General features: G+C 44.1%; 1 protein-coding gene across 2 annotated transcripts in view; it reads right to left on the reverse strand.

Annotated features, from left to right (window-relative positions):
* The window catches only part of kcnab1a (potassium voltage-gated channel subfamily A regulatory beta subunit 1a), a 160,121-nt gene that overhangs the window by 62,346 nt on the left and 79,380 nt on the right, over positions 1-18,395 (reverse strand). For both annotated transcript variants that reach the window (XM_071360024.1, XM_071360025.1), the window contains exon 2: positions 1,747-1,790. In XM_071360024.1, the coding sequence (XP_071216125.1) occupies positions 1,747-1,790 (44 nt within the window). The remainder of the gene's footprint in view (positions 1-1,746; positions 1,791-18,395) is intronic.

Below are 18,395 nucleotides of genomic sequence, written 5' to 3' on the forward strand. Positions count from 1 at the left end.
CACACACACACACACACACACACACACACACACACACACACACACACACACACACACACACACACACACACACACACACACACACACACACACACACACACACACACACAGTCCCAGTGGTGTATGGTTCCTGAAATGTAAATGCTGCCTGGAATGTTCTGCCCTCACTTCTTATACAGCACCGCTTGCTCTTCCACCTCTTCCACCTATGAGATGGGCCAACAAGGTGTAAGATGAAGTTGCATTTGGACACTGATCTAAGACCAGTTTTATATTTTCCCCATTGTGGCTAAAAGTATAATTTGTGGAAGGTAAGCTGATCCTAGATTTGTGCCAAAGTACAAATCCTACTCAGCGCCAGTGAAGCAGTCACAGGTCACCTGTGATACAAGTCAGTATTCGACCGCCATCCATGTCTGAGGACGTCGGGAGTTGACGTGGAAGGTTGCAAGTTTCAATCCACAATAGACAGTTGTTTTTGAGATTTTGGTTTTAAGCCTATCCCAAACCTTAACTTCTTAGTGATCCCTCCACGCGCCAATCCCGTTAACGGGATTGATTTGAGAACACCCAGTGAAATAGCAGCACGCCAAATTCAAACACAGAAATACTCATAATAATAATTGAGAAATCATACAAGTGTTATACATCGGTTTAAAGATGAACTTCTTGTTAATCCAGCCACAGTGTCAGATTTCAAAAAGGCTTTATGGCGAAAGCAAACCATGTTATAATCTGAGGATAGCACCCCATCAAACATACACATGGCAATCATAATTCAACCCGCCAGACACAACACAAAAGTCAGAAATAACATATAATTCATGCCTTACCTTTGAAGATCTTCTTCTGTTGGCACTCCAATATGTCCATTAAACATCACAAATGGTCCTTTTGTTTGATTAATTCTGTCGTTATATCCCCAAAATGTCAATTTATTTGGCGCATTTGATTCTGAAAATACACCGGTTCCAACTCGCGCAACATGACTACAAAATATCTAATAAGTTACCTGTAATCTTGATCCAAACATTTCAAACAACTTTCCTAATACAACTTTAGGTATTTGTTAACGTAAACAATCTATAAAATTTAAGACGGGATAAACTGCGTTCAATAGCGGATAAAAACAAAGTGGAGCGAGCTTTCAGGTCGTGCGCCAACCACACTAGACTCGACCCTCGTTCTGAACAGCCCTACTTCTTCAATTCTCAAAGGAAAAACATCAACCAATTTCTAAAGACTGTTGACATCCAGTGGAAGCGATAGGAACTGCAAGCAAGTGCCTTATAAATCTAGATCCCCATTGAAATCAAATTGAAAAGAGAGTGACCTCAAAATATTTTGTTTCCTGGATGGTTTGTCCTCAGGGTTTCGCCTGCCAAATAAGTTCTGTTATACTCATAGACATAATCTTAACAGTTTTATCAACTTTAGAGTGTTTTCTATCTAAATCTACCAATTATATGCATATCCTCGCTTCTGGGCCTGAGTAGCAGGCAGTTTACTTTGGGCACACTTTTCATCCGGACGTGAAAATAGTGCCCCCTAGCCTTAAAGAAGTTTTAACCTGTACCTTAACAACGCAGAGTTAATACCTGAACTCATCCTTAAAAACTTCGAAATTTGACGTTTGCAACAACATCAAAACCTGACGTTTGAGAAAGATGGATGAACGTCTATAATTCTGACGCGAGTCTGTGAGAGCTAGTTGAGTGATGGTTTGTAAAAGGTGAATGTACTTACCCAGTCCCAAGCACGACACTCTAAGTCCTGACTTTCCCAGGTTCCTGAGGAGAGAAACATACAGCTGTTACTTGATGTTGTTAATGAATCAACTCAGATCAAGATAGTAGGACAGCTGGGCTGAGCTTGGTGTGTGTGTGTGTGTATGTGTGTGTGTGTGCAGTGATGGTTAAGTGCAATTACAGTGAAGTGACCTCACTAACCCCCAGTGACCTCACTAACCCCCAGTGACCACACTAACCCCAGGTGACCACACTAACCCCCAGTGACCTCACTAACCCCCAGTGACCACACTAACCCCAGGTGACCACACTAACCCCCAGTGACCACACTAAACCCCAGTGACCACACTAACCCCCAGTGACCTCACTAACCCCCAGTGACCACACTAACCCCCAGTGACCTCACTAATCCCAGGTGACCACACTAACCCCCACTGACCACACTAACCCCCAGGTGAACTCACTAACCCCCACTGACCACACTAACCCCCAGTGACCTCACTAATCCCAGGTGACCACACTAACCCCCACTGACCAAACTAACCCCCAGTGACCTCACTAACCCCCAGTGACCTCGCTAACCCCCAGTGACCTCACTAATCCCAGGTGACCACACTAACCCCCACTGACCAAACTAACCCCCAGTGACCTCACTAACCCCCACTGACCACACTAACCCCCAGTGACCTCACTAACCCCCAGTGACCTCACCCAGTGACCTCACTAACCCCCACTGACCACACTAACCCCCAGTGACCTCACCACCCCCCACTGACCACACTAACCCCCAGTGACCTCACTAACCCCCAGTGACCTCACCAACCCCCAGTGACCACACTAACCCCCAGTGACCTCACTAACCCCCAGTGACCTCACTAACCCCCAGTGACCTCACTAACCCCCAGTGACCTCACCAACCCCCAGTGACCTCACCAACCCCCACTGACCAAACTAACCCCCAGTGACCTCACTAACCCCCACTGACCACACTAACCCCCAGTGATCTCACTAACCCCCAGTGACCTCACCCAGTGACCTCACTAACCCCCACTGACCACACTAACCCCCAGTGACCTCACTAACCCCCAGTGACCTCACTAACCCCCAGTGACCTCACCAACCCCCAGTGACCTCACTAACCCCCAGTTACCTCACTAACCCCCAGTGATCTCACTAACCCCCAGTGACCTCACCAACCCCCAGTGACCACACTAACCCCCAGTGACCTCACTAACCCCCAGTGATCTCACCCAGTGACCTCACTAACCCCCACTGACCAAACTAACCCCCAGTGACCTCACTAACCCCCAGTGACCTCACTAACCCCCAGTGACCTCACCAACCCCCACTGACCACACTAACCACCACTGCCCTCACTAACCCCCAGTGACCTCACCCAGTGACCTCACTAACCCCCACTGACCACACTAACCCCCAGTGACCTCACTAACCCCCAGTGACCTCACTAACCCCCAGTGACCTCACTAACCCCCAGTGACTTCACTAACCCCCAGTGACCTCACCAACCCCCACTGACCACACTAACCCCCAGTGACCTCACTAACCCCCAGTGACCTCACCCAGTGACCTCACTAACCCCCACTGACCACACTAACCCCAGTGACCTCACTAACCCCCAGTGACCTCACTAACCCCCAGTGACCTCACCAACCCCCAGTGACCTCACCAACCCCCAGTGACCACACTAACCCCCAGTTACCTCACTAACCCCCAGTTACCTCACTAACCCCCAGTGACCTCACTAACCCCCAGTGACCTCACTAACCCCCAGTGACCTCACTAACCCCCAGTTACCTCACTAACCCCCAGTGACCAAACTAACCCCCAGTGATCTCACTAACCCCCAGTTACCTCACTAACCCCCAGTGACCTCACTAACCCCCAGTGACCTCACCAACCCCCAGTGACCTCACAACCCCCAGTGACCACACTAACCCCCAGTTACCTCACTAACCCCCAGTGACCACACTAACCCCGGGTGACCACACTAACCCCGGGTGACCTCACTAACCCCCAGTGACCAAACTAACCCCCACTGGCCAAACTAACCCCCACTGGCCAAACTAACCCCCACTGGCCACACTAACCCCCAGTGACCACACTAACCCCCAGACGACAGTGTTAATAGTTAATCAGATACACAGCTCTGACATTTTACACACACACAGACGCCCATGTACTCCTGAGACAGACAGACAGAGTTAGACCTCAGACACAGTATTAATCCTGAGTCAGACAGACAGACAGCGTTAGACCTCAGACACAGTATTAATCCTGAGTCAGACAGACAGACAGAGTTAGACCTCAGACACAGTATTAATCCTGAGTCAGACAGAGTTATTTCTCCTCTCAAACCTCTGACTCTTTATCCATCTCTTTAATGACACGGTTATTTCATTCAAACAGATCTAGCTAAATTAGTCTGTCTGTCTGTCTGTCTGTCTGTCTGTCTGTCTGTCTGTCTCTGTCTCTGTCTCTGTCTCTCTGTCTCTCTGTCTCTCTCTCTCTCTGTCTCTCTCTCTCTGTCTCTCTCTCTCTGTCTCTCTCTCTCTGTCTCTCTCTCTCTGTCTCTCTCTCTCTCTCTCTGTCTCTCTGTCTCTCTGTCTCTCTGTCTCTCTCTCTGTCTCTCTCTCTGTCTCTCTCTCTGTCTCTCTCTCTGTGTCTCTCTCTGTGTCTCTCTCTGTGTCTCTCTCTGTGTCTCTCTCTGTCTCTCTCTGTCTCTCTGTCTCTCTCTGTCTCTCTCTGTCTCTCTCTGTCTCTCTCTGTCTCTCTCTGTCTCTCTGTCTCTCTGTCTGTCTGTTCATCTGGCCAACAGGAAGTGATGTCCTTGCCTCAGTTTGTGTGTCTCTCCTCTGGTTTTGTGTCATCTTGTGTAATTGCCAGCCGGAGGACGCTGAGTGTTCCTGACGTTCTGTGACATTGCCCATCAGACAGATGAAATAAAATCTCACCGTTTTAAACTCACCCCAACCAAACACAGACCTGTAGAACCCGCCTGTGACCAATAACAGAGCAGTAGAACCCTGCCATGACCAATCACTGATTGGTGGAGTCAATCAGGTCTCAGTTCTGGTCTCAGACCTGTCATGTCAACTTCCTGACAAGCCGTATCCACTGGGTTGACAGGTGAATGACACATGACTAAATAGAAAAGAACAAGCATGCCCAGACACACACTACAACTCATCAGACACTCGTTATTTAGAAGCTCAGTTTGACCTGGACACTGCATTACAATGTGTTGGGTCTTCACCTTCTTCAGGACACTAGAGATGTTTGACCTGCTTTTCCAATGACACTGTAACACAATGTTCTCTTGTATGAAAACACTGTAACGCTGGCATTACAACCATGGCCTAACAACCTGAAATTATTATTTAATTAAATGTTTATATTCATTCTGCAGTGAATTGCCTCAGAAAAACAACTCTCCAACCACTATGCTTCTACCATATACAGTTGAAAAGTTAAACGATTTGCTCAGATAATTTAGCATGAACGGAATGTCATTACGGCCAAGGTCAAAAAGTGGTCGCTGCTCAATAGAACTCTGTCACTGCTCCGTGGGCAGAAAGGCGCTGACTTCAAACGTCAACTGACAAGCTAGCTATTGGCTGCAGGTTCATGAGTGACCACATGGGCTTTTTTTAAATGAAATCTGCGGAAAACAAAACAAAATTGAGCCTATATACAGTATATATAAACTCAGCAAAAAAAGAAACGGTCCTTTTTCAGGACCCTGTCTTTCAACGATTATTAGTAAAAATCCAAATAACTTCACAGATCTTCATTGTAAAGGGTATAAACACTGTTTCCCATGCTTGTTCAATGAACCATAAACAATTAATGAACATGTACCTGTGGAACGGTCGTTAAGACACTAACAGCTTACACATGTTAAGTTTGCTGAAAATAAATGCAGTTGACAGTGAGAGGTCGTTTCTTTTTTTGCTGAGTTTATATATTCATTGACAAAGCTAACAGACTGAATTAGTTTCAGGGAACTAGGGTCATGTCTCGCGTCCCTACTTCACAGGAGCGCCATTTGAACTTAAACTTCGTTTGTCTATCAAAATGCATTTTTTGGCAGAAATGCCTTCTGGAACATGTGAACTTTCATGTGCCTTAATAACAAATGTGTATGCCATCTGTAAATACGAATAACATTGTTAACTTCTTGAGAATACAGGGGGTGCTATTTTCCCATTAGCATAATTTGCTCTACAGATTAAACTGCCTCTTATTCAATTATTGCTCTTACTATATGCATATAAATAATACCATTGGAAAGAAAACAATCTCTAGTTTCTAAAACCGTTTCAATTTTGTCTCTGAGTGATACACAAGTCATTTGACAGCACTTTCCCTGACCAAGAAGTAGAATGCAAGAAGTCTATGCTCGCTTCAACGCTCTGCCTATATATGGTCATGACCCCTATGACCAGAAACACACTTCATTCGCCTTCCTCTGGGTGTCAAGAGGACGTCAGAGGAGAAATTCTTTGTTTATCTGGTACTGACGTGAAATAAGACCTATTTCTTTGGCGTGACCGACAACTTCCGGTTTTCTGATTCGCACGAGTTGGAGCTGCGATTGTATACTGTTTTGCTGGCATTATGGATGAAAACTATCTCCGTGTCGAATTTTGTTTGATACATGTGACCATATCATCGTAATGTATGTTTTTTCAATATAGTTTAATCAGATTATTTGAATTTTTTCGGGAGTTTTGTGGTGTTCCGTTGTCTGATTTTATTTACGTTTGAGAGATCCGTGCCACTCGACCAGTACCTGTGCTAAATGGAGTGGGAAAGGAACAATTCTGAACGGAACCAATGACTCATCTTGACAAAGGACACTTTGATCAACATTCTGATGAAAGATCAGCCATAGTAAGACCCAATTTACGATGTTATATCATATCTGTTGTGCATGTGAACTGGCCGTGGGCGCCTAGCCGAATCTGCCTGGTATAGCTATGCTAATTTAGCGCTACATTTTGTTTTCGTTATAAAACATTTAATAAATCTGAAATATTGTTTGGATTCACCAGATGTTGGGCTTTCAATATCTGTACGCTGTGTATTTTTCTGAAATGTTTTAAGATGAGTAATTCGTTATATGACGTTGGTCTCTGTAATTGTTCTGGCTGGGTCAGCACTATTTCAGATTGCAGCTGCAATGTAGAACTGTGATTTATACCTGATAAATTCACATTTTTCCCCAAAAAAACTATGCTATACCATAAATATGTTATCAGACTGTCATCTTATGAAGTTGTTTCTTGGTTAGTGGCTATATATATTTTTATTTAGTCGAATTAGTGATAGCTACTGACGCAGGAAAAAACTATTGGGAGTAAAAAAATCGTGTCCTTTGCTAACGTGGTTAGCTAATAGATTTACATATTGTGTCTTCCCTGTAAAACATTTTAAAAATCTGAAATGGTGGCTTTATTCACAAGACCTGTATCTTTCATCTGGTGTCTTGGACTTGTGATTTAATGATATTTAGATGCTACAAGTTACTTGTGACGCTATGCTAGCTATGCTACTCAGTGGGGGGTGGGGGGGGGGTGGGGGGTGCTACCGGATCAGGGTTGGTGACTCGTGAGAAGTTAAATTACGAGTCTAGTTGGTTTAGCCATGGAAAAAGTTAGCAACCTTCCCGCTAGCCCTGATTGGCTGAGATAATGAGTGGGCTGGACATGTCGAGAGATGAGTTTGGATTGGTCTGCCATGTAGCGTGCTTCTGTCTATAATATGAGCTGGTCAGTATGTAATCCTTTCTAACGCAGCATTGTTGGAAGATATCACATAGTAGGACTGCATAAGTGTTGCTCTCCACTTTCTGCAGGCCCGAGATTTGAAATCAGTGGAATTAGAGTATGATGGAGAAAATTCTGCCGTTTGATTGCAAATATGCAGAATGAGTCGGAAAGAGAACACAGATGGCTCCAGATTACATCTTCAAACTAAGGACAACCATGGTATCCGTGGTAGAAAGGAAGAAGCATCCATCCATGTTTCCATATATACGGGTAAGATAGGTATGTAAGGAATTAGGCACATCATTTTTTTTAACCAATATTGTATTAACTGTTTATTAGGCTACTGTGCAGTCTACAATACTACTGTAGTAAACATGAGAAAGTGCCTAATTCCTTACATAAGGGAAAGCAGGCCATGTCTGTACTACAGAATGCCGGGCACGCGGGATACTGGTGTTATTTCGTAGTTGTGATATTTTCACTATTATTCTACAATGTAGAAATTAGTCAAAATAAAAATCCTGGAATGAGTAGGTGTGTCCAAACTTTTGACTGGTACTTGCTTAATTAATTTGAATAATATTATGGTGTTTCAATTCCATGAAAAACGAAACCCTCAGGTCATTCATTATGGATCCATAACTAAATCAACATCTGCATTTTGAAAGAGTATTTTTTTATCATTATTTTATTAACGAATTGTGTTTATTTGTTTATTAGGCTACTGTGCAGTCTACAATACATACAGTAGTTAACATGGGACTCTTTCAAAATGCAGATCTTGATTTAGTTATGGATCCATAATGAATTACTATGGGAATAAATATCACTGATTTACAGAAATATTGGAACAGAGTTGTCTAATGAAGGCAAACAAGTTAGAATCCTCCAATCCTGTAGCCTTCTCCCGACAATCACGTTGTACAGCGCCATATTTTCCATTCCATCCTAACGAAAACTCTGAGGGTTTCGTTTTTAGTTTTTCTCTTAATAGAAACACCATAATATTAATCATATTAATTCATTCAAATTTCTTCAAATCAATCCCATAAACTATGTTATTACAAAAAAGGATTTACATTCTCTGGTAATGCCAATACGGAATACTATCACATGCTTCTCAAAGATGCCCTCTGGTGGTCAAACTAGCAATAACTTGCAGTAACTGTCATGATTGTTGAAATGAGTGGACCAAGGCGCAGCGTGCGTAGAGTTCCACATTATATTTAATAGTGAAACTTACAACCAAAACAACAAAGAATTTAACAAACGTGCAGTATTGCAGTGCTCAAGGCAACTATACAAAAACACAAGATCCCACAAACAACAGGTGGGAAAAGGCTGCCTAAATATGACAACGATAAACAGCTGCCTCTGATTGGGAACCTTACTAGGCCAACCTAGAAATGAAAAACTAGAATGCCCACCCTAATCACACCCTGACCTAACCAAATATAGAAATTAAAGGATCTCTAAGGTCAGGCAGTGACAGTAACAGATAAAATGGCTGAGAATTAAATGACGTGCCACAGAATGCTGCGGCAGCACGCAAGGTATACCGCAGTATGACGCAACTTTTAAAGGAGGAACCACTGTACATTTTCAGATATTTAACGTTTCTAATTTTGTCAGAAAGTCATTTTCATTTCAAGTTAAAGTGTACTATTAGCTAGCTAGCTAACGTTACGTGTATGATCTGTGTAGTAATATTATTTGTATCTCAGTGCCATTTGCCTTGCTAGTTATATCTTAATGTTAGCTAGCTACATCTCTAAACGAAAGACTCCACTATGCAAGTAACTTTTTCAATATAATATTTATGATGTCACTGCGACAACTGTCGATATGCACGCTTGTCTGAGTGTGCCAGAGCGCAGAATAATTGATGAATTTGCAAACGCTCAACACCCGTTGAATATGGCTGATGTCGGTAAATGTTGGCAAAAAAAGTGTCATTAAATTGTTTCCAGCAGCACAGTTGTAGTCACCAACGCTCTGGATAACATAAAAACAGCCTAACCAGCTCTGCTAGAGCGAGTAAAATGGTCAGAGTGAGCTGTTCTGTCATTTGTGTGTGGAAGTAGCTAGCCAACGTTAGCCAGTTAGCTTGGGTGCTTGATCTGAGCGTCAGAACGCAGATCAACCCTACTTCTCGACCAGTGTGCGCTCTGAACGCTCCAACAGCGAAACGCCCCGAAAGCAAAACGCTCTAATTTTATGAACGGCCAATCCGACAACGCTCATAGCACACTCTGGCACTCCAGATTAAATTTACGAACACACCCGTAATTTAAGCCAGCCTTTAGTCTTGAAATCTTTGGTTGTTTAGTATGTGGCCTTATATATGAATCCTTAAAGAGATGGGTGGGGCTAAAGCTAAAAAGGGTGTGAACGATGCTGAATGGGTGTAGACAAAGAAGAGCTCTCTAGTAGGTACCAAAACACTCAAGGGCCATTTTCTCAAAAGTGAGATTACAAGTTTATCAAGATCATGATCATTAGAAAGCAAATTATCTCTTGACACATTGATGAAAATAGTAATGGCCTCTAAACCTTCAAGCTGCATACTGGACCCAATTCCAACTAAACTACTGAAAGAGCTGCTTCCTGTGCTTGGCCCTCCTATGTTGAACATGATAAATGGCTCCCTATCCACCGGATGTGTACCAAACTCACTAAAAGTGGCAGGAAGCCTCTCATGAAAAAGCCAAACCTTGACCCAGAAAATATACAAAACTATCGGCCTATATCGAATCTCCCATTCCTCTCAAAACATTTTTAAAAAGCTGTTGTGTAGCAACTCACTGCCTTCCTGAAGACAAACAATGTATACGAAACACTACAGTCTGGTTTTAGACCGCATCATAGCACTGAGACTGCACTCGTGAAGGTGGTAAATTACCTTTTAATGGCATCAGACCAAGGCACTGCATCTTTCCTCGTGCTCCTAGACCTTAGTGTTGCTTTTGATACCATCGATCACCACATTCTTTTGGAGAGATTGGAAACCCAAATTGGTCTACACAGGCAAGTTCTGGCCTGGTTTAGATCTAGTCTGTTGGAAAGATATCAGTTTGTCTCTGTTGATGTTTTGTCTTCTGACAAATCAACTGTAAATTTCGGTGTTCCTCAAGGTTCCGTTTTAGGACCACTATTGTTTTCACTATATAATTTGCCTCTTGGTGATGTCATTCAGAAAAATAATGTTAACTTTCACTGCTATGCGGACGATACACAGCTGTTTATTGTCACGTGTGCACCCTCTCCGGCCTCTTAAGTCACCAGGCTGCTCATTATGGCGCACACCTGTCACCATCGTTACGTGCACCTGCGCATCATCAGACTCACCTAGACTCCATCACTTCCCTGATTACCTTCCCTATATATGTCACTCCCTTTGGTTCCTTCCCCAGGTGATATTGTTTCTGTTTCAGTTTCATGTCTGTGCGTTGTCCTCGTTTCTTATTTCTTATTATGTTGTGTTTATTTTTAAAACACTCACTTCCTGAACTTGCTTCCCGACTCTCAGCGGACATCGTTACATATATTTCGATGAAACATGGTGAAGCCCCAAAATTGCTCTCCCTGGAAGCCTGTGTTTCAGACAAAGGGAAGTGGATGGCGGCTAATGTTTTACTTTTATACTCAGACAACACAGAGATGCTAGGTCTAGGTCCCAAGAAACAAAGAGATCTTCTGTTGGATCTGACAATTCATCTTGATGGTTGTAGAGTCATCTAAAAAAAAACTGTGAAGAACCTTGGCGTTACTCTGGACCCTGATCTCTCTTTTGACGAACATATCAAGAATATAGTAAGGACAGCTTTTTTCCATCTTCGTAACATTGCAAAAATCAGAAACTTTCTGTTAAAAAATGATGCAGAAAAATGTATCCATGCTTTGGTCACTTCTAGATTAGACTATTGCAATGCTCTACTTTCCGGATAAACTTCAGTTAGTGCTAAACACGGCTGCTAGAATCTTGACTAGAACCCCAAAATTGTTATCATATTACTCCAGTGCTAGCTTCTCTACACTGGCTTCCTGTTAAGGCTAGGGCTGATTTCAAGGTTTTACTGCTGACCTACAAAGCATTACATGGGCTTGCTCCTACCTATCTTTCCGATGTGGTCCTGCCGTACATACCTACACGTACGCTACGGTCACAAGACGCAGGCCTCCTTACTATCCCTAGAATTTCTAGGCAAACAGCTGGAGGCAGGGCTTTCTCCTATAGAGCTCAATTTTTATCGAATGGTCTGCCTATCCATGTGAGAGACACAGACTCGTTCTCGACCTTTAAGGTTTTATTGAAGTCTCATCTCTTCAGTAGGTCCTATGATTGAGTGTAGTCTGGCCCAGGTGTGTGACGGTGAACAGAAATGCACTGGAGCAACGGACCGCCCTTGCTGTCTCTGCCAGGCCGGATCCCCTCTCTCCACTGGGATTCTCTGCCTCTAACCCTATTACGGGGGCTGAGTCATTGGTTTACTGGTGCTCTTCCATGCCGTCCCTATGATAGGTGAGTCTCTTGAGTGGGTTGAGTCACTTACGTTATCTTCCTGTCTGGGTTGGCGCCCCCCTCGGGTTCGTGCCGTGTGGGAGGTCTTCGTGGGCTATACTTGGCCATGTCTCAGGGTAGTAGGTTGGTGGTTGAAGATATCCCTCTAGAGGTGTGGGGGCTGTGCCTTAGCAAAGTGGGTGGGGTTACAGTATATCCTGCCTGTTTGGCCCTTTCCGGGGGTATCGTCGAACAGGGTCACAGTGTCTCCCGACCCCTCCTGTCTCAGCCTCCAGTATTTATACTGCAAAGGTTTATCTGTCGGGGGGCTAGGGTCAGTCTGTTATATGAGGAGTATTTCTCATGTCTTATCCGGTGTCCTGTGTGAATTTAAGTATGCTCCCTCTAATTATCTCCCTTTTTCTCTCTCCCTCTTTCTCTCTCTCTTCTCTTGGAGGACCTGAGCCCTAGGACCATGCCTCAGGACTACCTGGCCTGATGACTCCTTGCTGTCCCCAGTCCACCTGGTCATGATGCTGCTCCAGTTTCAACTGTGCTGCCTGCAGCTATGGAACCCTGACCTGTTCACTGGACGTGCTACCTTGTCCCGGACCTGCTGTTTTGGACTCTCTCTACCGCACCTGCTGACTCTAACTCTGAATGAGTGGCTATGAAAAGCCAACTGACATTTACTCCTGAGGTGCTGACCTGTTGCACCCTCTACAACCACCGTGATTATTATTATCTTACCCTGCTGGTCATTTATGAACATTTGACCATCTTGGCCATGTTCTGTTATAATCTCCACCCGGCACAGCCAGAAGAGGACTGGCCACCCCTCAGAGCCTGGTTCCTCTCTAGGTTTCTTCCTAGGTGCTGGCCTTTCTAGAGAGTTTGTCCTAGCCACCGTGCTTCTACATCTGCATTGCTTGCTGTTTGGGGTTTTAGGCTGGGTTTCTGTACAGCACGTTGTGACATTGGCTGATGTAAAAAGGGCTTTATAAATACATTTGATTGATTGATTGATTCAAAGCAGAATGACTTTCCCATTGTTCCTCAACTGTAGTGAATCATATAACATTTTCTACCTCTGAATCTCTACTTTATTCAATGAAAAAAAAACGCCATTAAAAATGTTGCTACATAAGACCGAATCGAGCACAAATATGGAAAAGATACAACCAAGAGCGGCGCAGTCTAAACTATCAACGGTCACAGCAAACTAATGTTCTTATTTCATCAACACTGTCAAGTACAAATATATGAAGTTTCTAATACTGTAGAGAACAATTTTATGATTAATTCTATTTGAGTAATTATGACATAGGCTAAAGAAAACTAAGTTTAGACATTAATTTAGTGGCACCCTCTCAAATGTACTGGTATTTCACTACATTCTAGAGCAGTGAGTGAATGCCCCACAACCTTGACCTCACAACCTTGACCTCACAACCTTGGCCCCACAACCTTGACCTCACAACCTTGGCCCCACAACCTTGACCTCACAACCTTGACCCCACAACCTTGGCCCCACAACCTTGACCTCACAACCTTGACCTCACAACCTTGGCCCCACAACCTTGACCTCACAACCTTGGCCCCACAACCTTGACCTCACAACCTTGACCCCACAACCTTGGCCCCACAACCTTGACCTCACAACCTTGGCCCCACAACCTTGACCCCACAACCTTGGCCCCACAACCTTGGCCCCACAACCTTGGCCCCACAACCTTGGCCCCACAACCTTGGCCCCACAACCTTGGCCCCACAACCTTGACCTCACAACCTTGACCTCACAACCTTGACCTCACAACCTTGGCCCCACAACCTTGACCTCACAACCTTGACCTCACAACCTTGACCTCACAACCTTGGCCTGACCTTGGCCCCACAACCTTGACCTCACAACCTTGACCTCACAACCTTGACCTCACAACCTTGACCTCACAACCTTGACCTCACAACCTTGGCCTGACCTTGGCCCCACAACCTTGGCTTCACAACCTTGGCCTGACCTCTGACCTCTAAGGGTGTTCTCTATGTCTTGCAAATGTGTCCTCTTGCACCAAAGTATTGCTTAATCAGGAATCAGGGAGATGAAGATAGAGAAGAGAATAAGTATTTTCCACATCATCCCACCCGCCCTCTGTACAACACTACAGAACTATGGAACTTTAAAACTTCAGAACGTTGGGCTGACTACAGCTGGTGTTGTGTAGAATTTAGAGCAGGGATGAGAATGTGCTGAGTCAGTCAACAGGCAATTGATGATGATATCATAGTTGGGTAGCTCAGGACCTGAATGATGATCACACACAGGTGCGCTCTATTTCAGGGCCAAAAAGAATCTGGGCCACAGCCAGAACACAGAGATAGATCACCTTGACAAGAGTTTCACTGTATAGAGCTGTACATGATGAGGATCTCACTGTCCTTCACGTTGCATTTCTATGTGTATATTCTGTGAACGGCCAGTATGTTAGAAGTCAGCGTTCTGAACTTAGTGTGGTGGTAAGTGAATGAAACACGTAGCTACATCTCCATGTTTAACAAATATTTTATATAGACACTACAAGACCAAAAGTATCTGGGCACCTGCTCGTCGAACATGTATTCCTCCTCCACCAAACTTTACAGTTGGCACTTTGCATTGGGTCAGGTAGCGTTCTCCTGGCATCCTCCAAACACAGATTTGTCCGTTGGAATGCCAGATGGTGAAGCGTGGTTCATCACTCCAGAGAACGTGTTTCCACTGCTCCAGAGTTCAATGGTGGTGAGCTTTACACCACTCCATCCAACGCTTGACATTGCACATGGTGATCTTAAGCTTGTGGGTGGCTGCTCTGCCATGGAAACCCATTTTATGAAGCTCCAGACTAACAGTTCTTGTACAAAAATTGTTTCCAGAGGTAGTTTGGAACTCGGTAGTGAGTGTTGCAACCGAGAACACATGATTTTGACACACTACGTGCTTTAGCACTGGGCGGTCCCATTATGTGAGCTTGTGTGACCTACCACTTCGCGGCTGAGCCGTTGTTGCTCCTAGACGTTTCCACTTCACAATGACAGCATTTACAGTTGACCAAGGCAGCTCTAGCAGGGCAGAAATTTGATGAACTGACTTGTTGGAAAGGTGGCATCCTATGACAGTGCCACGTTGTAATTCACTGAGCTTTCAGTAAGGCCATTCTACTGCCAATGTTTGTCTATGGAGATTGCGTGACTGTGCAACGGTGTGGCTGAAATAGCTGAATCCACTAATTTGAAGGGGTGTTCACATACTTTTTTATATTCACAGAAACAATTCTACCACTCTACAGTGCCTTCTAAAAGTATTCTGACTCCTTGACTTTTTCCACATTTTGTTATGTGACAGGAGGACATTCAGAGACTTGTCCCGAAGCCACTCCTGTGTTGTCTTGGCTGTGTGCTTAGGGTCGTTGTCCTGTAGGAAGGTGAACCTTCACCCCAGTCTGAGGTCCTGAGTGCTCTAGAGCAGGTTTTCATCAAATCTCTCTGTACTTTTCTCCATTCATCTTTCCCTCAATCCTGACTAGTCTCCCAGTCACTGCCACTGAAAAACATCCCCACAGCATGATGCTGCCACCACCATGCTTCACCGCAAGGGATGATGCCAGGTTTACTCCAGAAGTGGCACTTAGCATTGAGGCCAAAGAGTTCAATCTTGATTTTCATCAGACCAGAGAAGCTTGTTTCTCATGGTCTGAGAGTCATTTAAGTCCCTTTTGGTAAACTCCAAACGGGCTGTCATTTGCCTTTTACTGAGGAGTGGTTTCCATCTGGTCACTCTAACATAAAGGCCTGATTGGTGGAGTGCTGCAGAGATGGTTGTCCTTCTGGAAGGTTCTCCCATCTCCACAGAGGAACTCTGGAGCTCTGTCGGAGTGACCATAGGGTCCTTGGTCACCTCCCTGACCAAGGCCCTTCTCCCCCGATTGCTCAGTTTGGTCGGGCGGCCAGCTCTAGGAAGAGTCTTGGTGGTTCCAAACTTCTTCCATTTAAGAATGATGGAGGCCACTGTGTTCTTGGGGACCTTCAATGCTGGATAAATGTTACCCTTCCCCAGATCTGTGCCTCGACACAATGCTTATGTAAATAAGATGGTTTGTCATTTGGTTTGTCATTTTGGGATATTGTGTGTAGATTGACGAGGATTTTTTATTATATTTAATCCATTTTAGAATAAGGCCGTAACGTGACAAAATGTGGATAAATGAAAGTGGTCTGAATACTTTCTGAATGCACTGTATACTGTATTTGTAAGCATTGGCTTGAGGAACAGGGACAGAGAGGAAGAACAAGAAGCTTAGGGTGAAAGACGAAGGGATAGGTAGAGAGAGAAAGAGAGATAACAGATGTGTGGGAAGGAAGTGATGTTGTTACCGTAGGAGCACTGTGCTCCCTCGGTTACTGTCGCCCCTGGAAACGATGTGATTAACACTGTAACCTACTTTGGCGAAGCCTCTCATCCTAGTAGCACAAAACAAACACACTCACTCTCACTCTCACACACACACACGCACACGCACACGCACACACACACACACACACACACACACACACACACACACACACACACACACACACACACACACACACACACACACACACACACACACACACACACACACACACACACACAATAATGTACATTATTCACACACAAGTAGTCACTGCTGTGTGGCGATAAGCTGAAGTCTGTGCAGTGGCGTGTATTCATGGATGCCAAGGGAAACCAGGCTTCACCCCAAACATGTACCAATAAAAAATAAAAGCATATCAAATAATTGATCTTTCGTCTCTCTGTGTTTCATCATTTTCCTTCAATTCCCAAGAGGCTGAATGTATCTCACCGGAGAAAGCATCCGACCGAACGAAACAACGCCCCTTTGTCTCTGTACGTGTAGCCCATCTATCTGATGCTGTCAGGTCATAAAGTGTATGACATTATTGTCTCCCATAGCATTGTAGGCAAGGGAAGCCAGCGAGCATTTGGCCTCCCATGTTAAAAAAAAGTATACAATAATAGCCAATCAGTGTTGAGCTGAACTGAGTGAGCTCAACTGTGAACGGTTCTGGCGCACACCAAAACAAAGTGTCAAGCGAAGCCAGTTTGAATTTGGATTCACACCAATCACACAGATAGAACAATAAGCTTTAGCAATCACATCACATCAAAAGCCAAACTTAACTGTTGCATCTCGTTGTGTTGTTGTCCTCTGGTGGCTAACTAGCTAGCCAAAAAATTGTCCCTGTCCTAAATATTAGACTAAGCATTGATGATTTGATGATGTTGAAATGTGTAACAGTTCTCGTCCTCTTTGTCTGAGGAGTAGCAGACAACTTATTCATTTAACTTATTAAAACTGAACACTGAAAAATACAAAATAACAAAGTGAATAATACCGAAAACCGAAACAGTCCTGAAATGTGAAACAAACACTACAACAGGAAATAATCACCCACAACACACCATGAAAAACAGGCTACCTAAATATGGCTCCCAATCAGAGACAACGACTGACACCTGCCTCTGATTGAGAACCATACTAGGCCAAACACATAGAAATCTAACAACAGAACAAAACATAGAAAAACAACATAGAATGCCCACCCCAACTCACGCCCTGACCAAACTAAAATAAAGACATAAACAAGGAACTAAGGTCAGAACGTGACAAAATGTTTAAGTTGAAATGATGATGGAATAGTGGGAGCAGCTCCTGTTTTCTTTGTGACTTGCAGTAACTCTCTGTGGTTCTAAATCAATAGTTGTTTAGTGGTCCGAAAATGTCGGAAACATTATCTTGTTTGACCATGCTGTAGGTCATGTAACTGTTTATTACATGCAATATGCTTTGTGGATTTCACCTGGACATAGTTTGCTCTTCGGTTTTGTGATGACACACAGGTGTGGTTCAATTTATTCTGCCACTGTGTCTTCTTATTGTCTCTGCCTTAGGCCTATATATCAAGGTAGCAAGGCATATGAACTAACAGGTTATAGAGCAAAGAACACAATTATCACAACACATACAGTAGGTTGTAATATGGCATTTCTTTCTGGCTTGACTTCCTCCAGTGATTTTACCCACGCACCGCCACTGAGTCTGAGGTATTGATGGGCTAAGAGATGTGGAACTGTGTGTGGAGACTGATTGCTTGAGAGAGAGAGAGAGAGAGAGACTTTGATATCTTGGGTTTTAGGATACATTGCCTATAAACATACCCATCATTGGTATAATGGAGATGTTGTGTGTAGATGGATGGCTTTTCACCATCCAAGGTTTTTTTCTAAATGGATGTTTGTAGAAAGACTGAGGAGAAGGT

Source organism: Salvelinus alpinus, chromosome 22, assembly GCF_045679555.1.
Source record: "Salvelinus alpinus chromosome 22, SLU_Salpinus.1, whole genome shotgun sequence".
Lineage (NCBI taxonomy): Eukaryota > Metazoa > Chordata > Actinopteri > Salmoniformes > Salmonidae > Salvelinus > Salvelinus alpinus.